Genomic DNA, 8,727 nt, shown 5'->3' on the forward strand with positions numbered 1-8,727 from the left:
GGCCGTTCACATGTCACATGTAAAAACGCATGTTAAACACAGGTCAAGGGGCTACTTCCCTCTTAAACGTGTGGTGTCTTGTAGTTAAAGGACAAGTTCGGTATTTTACACTTAAAGCCCTGTTTTCAGATTGTTTATGATGAAATAGGACGGTTTTGACAGAAATTTGGACATATGATGCTTGCCCGAAAACTTTCGGGTGTTTATTGTATTACCCCCCACCTCTACAATGGCTGTATAGGTGCACTGGAACAATCCTTCCTAAAATGCTTTAAACTTCGTTTACAAAGACGTGAAACTCAGCGAGTGGTCAGGGGTGTTCACTGATATGCTCACACAAAAATCGCTGCAAAAGATGCTTTTCAACAGCTGTTTTAGCATTCGTTGTAAACTTGTGGACCTATTTTTCCAAACGCCTCACACCCGTATATTCTTCCGCTTAGAGCTTGAATAATAGACACTCCAGCCCAGTTGGTGGCGATAATCCACCTTTGCCAATTGCAAGAATAGAAACAAAGTTCCCGGCGCGGAGTAATACCGTACCTCACAGCACAACTAATACAAGTCAATGGAGTTGGACAATAACTACGATAAAACAGCTGTTGGAAAGCATCTTTTGCAGTGATTTTTGTGTGAGCATATCAGTGAACACCCCTGACCACTCGCTGAGTTTTACGTCTTTGTAAACGAAAGTTTAATGCATTTTAGGAAGGATTGTTTCTGTGCATCTATACAGCCATTGTAGAGGTGGGAGGTGATACAAGAAACACCCAAAAATTCTCGGGCCAGCATCATATGTCCAAATTTCAGTCAAAACCATTCTATTTCATCATAAACAATCTGAAAACAGGCCTTTAAGTGTAAAATACCGAACTTGTCCTTTAAGCAACCATGAGCCGCAATCTCCGGGACGACAAGCAAATGGAATGCGGATTTAAATTCGCTCATCTGTACCTCGCACCAAATCATATCATTGTCACCACCATGCGATCAATTAATCTATTCGGGACTTTGGAGTGTTTGCTCAGAGAAGAGCTGTCAGTCACTCAGAAGTATGAGAAGGAGGTGTGGGGTTAGTTTGCATCAAGTCACAGCTTCCAATGACGACATCATATAGAGAAGGAGAACAGGAGATGCAATGCACACAAACTGAATTACTGGTGAGAAAAAATAGGCTTAAACCATAAGGTGCCAAGGTTAGAAAAGAATAAAGATGAGGAGAAAAGATACAAGTATGTATGCTGCTGTGTCATCTGCTTATGAGTTATATGTATAATATAATTAAATGTCTAGTATCAAATCACTGATTCTTAAAACTTTGGCAAAAACATGTCCCACTAAGAAAAGTGCTAATTCTGTTGGAAATTAATAACATTTTCATGAAGAAAAAGAATCAATGTTATAATCAGGGGGTCATTTGCACATATGTAAGGTTCTTTTATAGGTTTATTTTTATTTTTTATTAATTTAATGATTATATGCTGGCCCATTGCCTACAAAATCAACTGTCCTCGGTTAAGAGATAATCATTTCAACTTGATTAAAAAAGCCAAAAGTAATAATTAAATTGAATAATATATATACCACATGAAAGAGTACATTGTAATATGTATTAAAACTACAAACAGTGAGTTTTGAACAATATTTACTATTATTTTGTGATTGCTCAAAATGTGCCCCACATATTCATCACCACCGTCAGATATTTATAAAAAACAATAAAATCAGACAACTACAGGGTCAACTGCATTCCTGAGGACCCCATTTTCAAGCCTTCAGCTCTACTGCATGCTTCAAGATCACTCAAGCTCCTGTATCTTTGATATTTTCTCTTAAACTTCTTCATATTTTTGGGCACTGCTACTGTGACAACCATAACATGTCAACACCGTCATCTTTGTATAAAAAATATTAGATTAGATCATGAAATAGATGTATAATTTTTCACTATCTAGCTTGCTAAGCAATTACAAGTAGATCAGTAATTTTTATTTTTCTTACAGTATGTAACATTAAATACTACAATTATTTTAGGGTCACGTTGACTTATATTTTCTCCACATATTACTATAATAGCAAATTAAACAAAACTATAGACTAACACAGATGGAACTATGAAAGTCAATACTGTGACTGAATAAATCCATAATATATCAAAACAGAAACACAACCCGGTTGCCCAATTTATTTCAGAGGTTTGTTTTTGGTTCAGACATCCATTGAAGGCATTCTTGGCAGTTTTTTCTGAGGCTTTTTTTAATATGCATACCATTATCGTATTTATACCGTACCGACCGAAATGAAGAAGTATATCGTGCTAAAAATTTTGGCCATATCGTCCAGCCATATGATAGAGAAACATTGCATTTTATTATTTTAAAATGTATAGGGGTGGTTTCCCAGACAGGGATTAGACTAGTCCTAGACTAAAGTAAATGTAATAGCGGTCCAAACTGAAAACAACTTGCACTGACATATTTTAAAATACATCAATCCCATTTGTTTTGCCTTAAAATGCACACAAGTAATGTTTTTAGTAAGGTGTGTTTGTTAAAACAATTTATATTTCATAATTAAACTAAGGCCTAGTCCTGGCTTAAGATAATCCCTATCTGGGAAACCACCCCATAAAACATTATTTCTGAATGTTCTGTAAAAATATTGCTGTAGAAAACACAATTCACTTATTAGGTTTAGATGTTGCTGATTTGTTTCATTTAAAGTCACCATGGTGTTGATTAGTGTTTGTTTTAGTTGGACTCTTGACCCTTGACTTTTTGTTTACTAGTTCTTGTCTGGTTGTGTTAACTTTGTGTATATAAAACACATTTGTTATGGTAATGTAAAGTTAGTGTAATTCTGTAGCAGTTGGTAGATAAGTTGTTGTTTTAAACATTGTGTGAAAATTAAAACATGAAATTGTCATAACGTTTGAAAATGGTAGAATCTAACATTCATCTAACATTCAGACAACACAGAAACATTCTTAGAACATCAAGAAAACACTTTTTATGTTGGCAGAATGTTGGGAACTTTTTTGAGATTGACTGCTGATTTATGTACAACATTAAACCCTTTATGGGGCAAGTAACCATATTTAGTCACTTCCGCACACATTCAAAGTGCCCTCCCCCTGCCTTCATTTGGAGTAGTATGCTGAGTCCCAATTCGCATACTATCCGTCCTAAATAGTATTCGAAACTAGAATTAGTACGTCCCAAAACGTAGTATGTTGAAATGAGTATCCCAAAGATACCCGGATGGTCTACTATTTCCGGTTAGATTTCGAAGTGCAGATCGATCCACACTCTAACGGCTAATATTGCCCACAACCCATTGCGTTCGGGAGGGAGGAGCTTTGTGGTGATGTAAATATGGCAGCCAGACGCAGCAGCGGAGATGCGCCCTCAGCTTTTAAGTGTAAGAATTCAAATGTTTAACCCTAATTAAAGTTATCTTTCATTGTCTCGTAATATTCAGTTGATGTTGTGAAAATAAAGTACCATGGCTGTAGTACTGTGTCATGCATGTGTCTTTTTATGTATTTCTTTTTATGTTTCTGTCTTAGATTTATACCTTACTATGAACCCTTATGAAAATAAACACCTTTTACTACACTAATCATAGTTTAACCACACTGACTTATTTGTAGTAATACTGTGGCTGTACAAATGTTAACTTTATTAAGAAATGTAACATGGTTACTAAACTTTTACTATAGTAAAAGCATGGTTCATTTTCATCGCGGTATTTTTGATTTGCATACATAAGTATAAAATAAGCATAAAATACGTTAAACAATAGTTATACTATAAACTTTAACTATTTTGACTTTAAAATAAGTAGCTTTCGTTACACACATTGTTGCACATGAACATCATAACCAGCCGCCTCACAAACGACCTGCGTTTGGTGTGCGTAACTAGGCAACCACGTTGTCGTTCACGTTGCATGACGTCATCGAAGTACGTCCCAGAACGTGCATACTCTTTTGCTACACACTCAAAAGTACGTACATTTTCCTCACAAAAACAGTACATACTTTTAGGTCGTAGTATAAGTAGGCGAATTGGGACTCAGCAGTAGAGTCATGTAGTTTTCTCTCAGCCAATCAGGGGAGATCAAGCTATCTCACAGATATTAACATCAAGGCATCTGACCAATCAGCAGTGGCCTGGAGCACCTCAAACACAGCCATCTTCCAGAAATCAAAAATATTACTTTTTTGAACCTGGCTTCTCCCACAGTAATAGTTATAACATCATAACTAAACATGGTAAGTTGATGTAACTCACAAATTATTTGGTTGAATAGTTGTGTTAAAAATTGAGATTGTTGTTATTTGCATAGCATTTTTAAAAATGTGCTTAATGTTTGACTGAAAACTTAACGCACCATATTTGATCATATGCCCCGTTCACCTAAGTGGCACAAATGTCCATTTTTAGACATATGCCTTATAAATGTATGTTTTCAATTATAGTTAAATGGCATACACAGGTACTTATTGTTAGTGTGAGGCCTAGTACTGTGTGAATTGATTTAAATGACTAAATATTGGTTTGTGATAAAACACAATTATGAGCAAATATAAGTGGTACTAACGGTAGTTATGAATGTATTTTCTGTTTTTATTCTGTTTTTATATTTTCTATGTCAATACTCTTTTTTCCAGTAGATCTACATTACACTGTTACTGTTTTCCTTAACAAATAAATGAGAGTTGGTGACGTGCCTTGGGTTCATCCCACTTTAGCCGGCAGTGGGATGGGTCTTGATAGGTATTGTAATTTGGAACACCTGTTCACTCCTATTTAAACCTGTGTGATGTTGTAATGGGTGCTCTTTGTTCTGTTACCCCTTTTGGCTTTTGGTTAATTTTTGCGGTCTCCGTTTTGTTTATTTTGGTATGTATTAATTTAGTTATTTTGGACGTTTGTGCTTGTGTTAATTATATAGTTTTATTTTAAAAGATTATATTCTCTTAAGTGTTTTATCCTTGTTTAAAATGTTTTGAAGTTTATTTTTGTTAAATAAATTCCCTTTGCAAAGAAATTGTTTTCGTTGCCTCCCTCATTTGTCACGGCGTGAGCCGGTCGTGACAAATATGGGGGCTCGTCGACCGATAATTAAGAACACCGGACTTTCATTATCTTTGAATTTGGAGTTTGAATGCGTGCGGGATTTGTTTGTTTAGGAGGCTTCGAATAACAATATTGTTTTGCACTACTTAAATTTAAAGCTAGATAACTAGAAGTTTTGAGGACTTGAGTTATTATTAGCCTATGTTGGTGGAAATTATGCCGCAATACCGCTATTAAATTACAACGAACGGTAAGTTACAAATTATTTGAATCCTGATTGAATGTTTATACTATAGACATTTATCAGCATTTATTTTTTGTAACATTGTGGTTATTGTTTCGTTTTGGTAATTTTTAAGGGGTAACAGAAATGTAAATATGACTTCCAATTAGGGATGCACCGAATCCAGATTTTTTAGGTTCGGCCGAATCCCGAATCCACCGTTTAAGATTCGGCCGAATCCGAAACCGAATACCGAATCCTACTCGCATCCTTATTCCATTAACACAGTAAAGCACATTAATGAAGTAAAAAACGTCCACAGCAGTGTATTTTTCATTTTATTTAATTTTAACTGTACATTATGCCAGGATGACAAGTTGGAAAACTATTTTGACAATTACCATAAGCCTATGCATAATAAAAGCGATGCGTTGCGACACGCTCGTTTTTCCAATAAGCAAGCAGCTCCGCGCTGAAAACTATATACTTTTGCTGCGTTCCAGAGCCCATCCAAACCAGTGGGACGTGGGATTTATCCTTCTTGAAGTGTCCTAGCTCCTACTTCAAAGCGTTCCAGACATTTGAAGTGGAACGTAAACAGAAAACATGGACGACCGGTCTTAAGGCTCGTACAGACTACATCACTTTTAAACGTCGGTCCGAACTGTGCAGTTCACACTACAATAAAACAACAAGTTAATCATCTTTACAAAGTGTTCTGGAGCCATTATATAAAAGCGATGCATGTCGCTAAGTAACTTGGTATATTTTTACCGTATTTTCATGATAACAGATAATAACGACATAATTTCACGCCATAATATAAAAAAACAAGTTGTGTTAAAATTACAGTGTCTAAAACAACCATACAAGCAGAGAAGTACAATTTATAGTCTATTCCTTGAAGATTTCCTCTCACGACGACGCGATCTATGGGCGCCGCCATTGTCCTCCGACTTATTTTTCTGAAGTCGGGGTAGGTCGAACTCCCCCGAGTTCGCCGGTAGGAGGTTCCACTTCGACAGGCATTCCAGTGCACTTTTCCTAGTTGGAGGTAGGATAAGTCCTACATCCCACTGGTTTGGATGGGCTCTGGAACGCAGCATTTGAGTTAGAAGCTCCGCTCGTCAATGTCACAGTCTTCACACAGCCGTCCAATTACAGTGGAGGAGGGGCAGGACATTACCACAGCAACCAACCGGCTCACAGCTGAAGCATCACTGCGACCAAGCGCTCGGCTGAAAAACAGCTGGCATTTGGCATCCTCAAAGCGTTTTCAGCCGTGTTTAAAAGTTTTGGTGTGTCCAGCCCCTAAGGCTCACCGAAAGAAAAAGCTCATCTCCACGTCAGCACCCGATGTGTGTAATCAACGGCCGCGTGACGTCGACCAGCGTAGCGCAAGCCTAGGGTTCGGTTCGGTGGAAAAAAAATCTAGGATTCGGCCGAACCCGAACCCCGTCAAAAAGCCCAGTATTCGGCCGAATCCGAATCCTGGATTCGGTGCATCCCTACTTCCAATATTGAAGAGTTTATTCGTAATCCGTCTGAAGATTTGTTAAATGATTACTCGAAGGATCAATTGTTAGCGCTAGCAAGCCCTTATAATATTGGTCTTTCTGTTGCTGATAAACGATTAAAGGAAAGTTTAAAATCAATTTTGATATCTGCGTTGGTAGAACAGAACGTCCTTAAATCGGATCAAACCGCATCTATATTTGAAGGTAGTACAATGTCTCAATGTCTCTAGAATTGCTTTTGTTGGAAATGCAATCTAGGGAAAAAATCGAAAAACAGAAGATGGAAGCAATGTATGATATTGAAAAAAAAGAAGTTAGAGCTAGAGCGGTATAAGTTGGATTTGATAAATGCGGGTAAGTTATCAAAAGCAGCTAGACTTTCTATGGAAGGGGATGATCCGTGTCTCGACTTTGATGTAGTCACCAATCTAAGACTTGTACCAAAATTTGAAGAAAAAGACATTGATACCTTTTTCTCTTTATTTGAGCATATAGCTAATACGAGAGGTTGGGCAGACTCAGAGCGGGTTTTGTTATTGCAATGCGTTTTTACTGGCAGAGCGCAGGAGGTTTTTGCCTCGTTGAGTACTGAGGATTCTGAAAGGTATGAATCTGTGAAGTCAGCTGTTCTAAGGGTTTATGAATTAGTGCCAGAGGCGTATAGGCAGCGATTTAGGAATTGGCAAAAATCAGATAGACAAACACACGTTGAGTTTGTAAAGGAAATTCAAACTCATTTCAATCGCTGGTGTTCTTCCTCTGATATTAAGACTTTTGATGATTTGAAAGAGTTGGTTGTATTAGAACAATTTAAAAATTCAGTACCACCTCGTATTGCTACCTTTGTGACTGAAAGAAATGCATGCACTGCTTATGATGCAGCAGTTCTAGCTGATGAATATACTTTAATTCACAAGAATCAATTTGGACAAAAACTGTTTCGAGATACAAGACGGGAACATGATTGGTTCGTAAATGACAAGAATAGGTATAATCCTGATAATTTTCCTAGGGGAAAAAATGTACGACCATCTAGTAAGGGTGAATTATCAGATGTGTGTAATTACTGTCAGGCTAAGGGCCATTGGAAAAATGAATGTCCCGTGCTAAAAACTAAAGCTCAGTTAATAGAGGTGGATAATGATGAAATTATGGATTCTGGTTTTTCTCCTTTTGTTACAGAAGGTTATGTTTCATTAATTGGATCTAAAGAAGGAAGATCAGTTAAAATTCTTAGAGACACAGGGGCAACAGAATCATTTATTTCTGAAAATGTCCTGCCCTTTTCCAGTGATTCATACGTTGGTACTAATGTTTTGATTAAGGGAATAGGACTAAATGTTGTATCAGTTCCTCTGCACAAAGTTATGATGGTCTCTGATTTGGTGCAAGGAGAGGTAATACTTGGAGTACGGCCCTGTTTACCAGTGGTAGGTGTGGATATTATTCTGGAAACAATTTGGCTGGGAGTAAAGTGTGGGTAGATGAACCACCAGCTTTGGTGGTGTCTCCTTCGCTAAATTCAGATACATTAGACGAAAATGCTCAGGGTTTTCCAGATGTGTTTGTTTCTTCTGTTGTAACTCGGACAGGTAGTAAGTCCTTATCTGGAACAGAGACAGAAGTTAAGAGAGAAGGTAAAACATTGGCTGAGGTACCATCAGTTTTGAAAATATCTCGTAGTGATTTTGTGAAGGAGCAAAAGGCAGATGTATCCCTTGCGGACCTATTTGACAGAGTTCTCCCTCTAAATGTACTAGTGGATACTCCTTCAGGGTATTTTTTAGATGGGGAGGTATTAGTCAGGAAGTGGGTGCCTCATGGTAAAGACTTTGTGGGAGACCCAATTATTCAGGTTGTGGTTCCACAGCAATTCCGTGCTCTTGTATTGAAAACGGCTCAT

At 37.4% G+C, this 8,727-nt stretch overlaps 1 protein-coding gene across 1 annotated transcript in view; it reads right to left on the reverse strand.

The window, feature by feature from the left end:
- Window positions 1-8,727, reverse strand: part of LOC141363163 (ribonuclease inhibitor-like) — a 29,715-nt gene extending 20,988 nt beyond the window's left edge. The window contains exons 1-2 of the mRNA XM_073865741.1: window positions 8,668-8,727; window positions 8,250-8,431 (exon numbers count right to left, since the gene is read on the reverse strand). Of these exons, the coding sequence (XP_073721842.1) occupies window positions 8,250-8,431; window positions 8,668-8,727 (242 nt within the window). The remainder of the gene's footprint in view (window positions 1-8,249; window positions 8,432-8,667) is intronic.

This window comes from Misgurnus anguillicaudatus, unplaced genomic scaffold (genome assembly GCF_027580225.2).
Source record: "Misgurnus anguillicaudatus unplaced genomic scaffold, ASM2758022v2 HiC_scaffold_33, whole genome shotgun sequence".
NCBI classification, from domain to species: domain Eukaryota; kingdom Metazoa; phylum Chordata; class Actinopteri; order Cypriniformes; family Cobitidae; genus Misgurnus; species Misgurnus anguillicaudatus.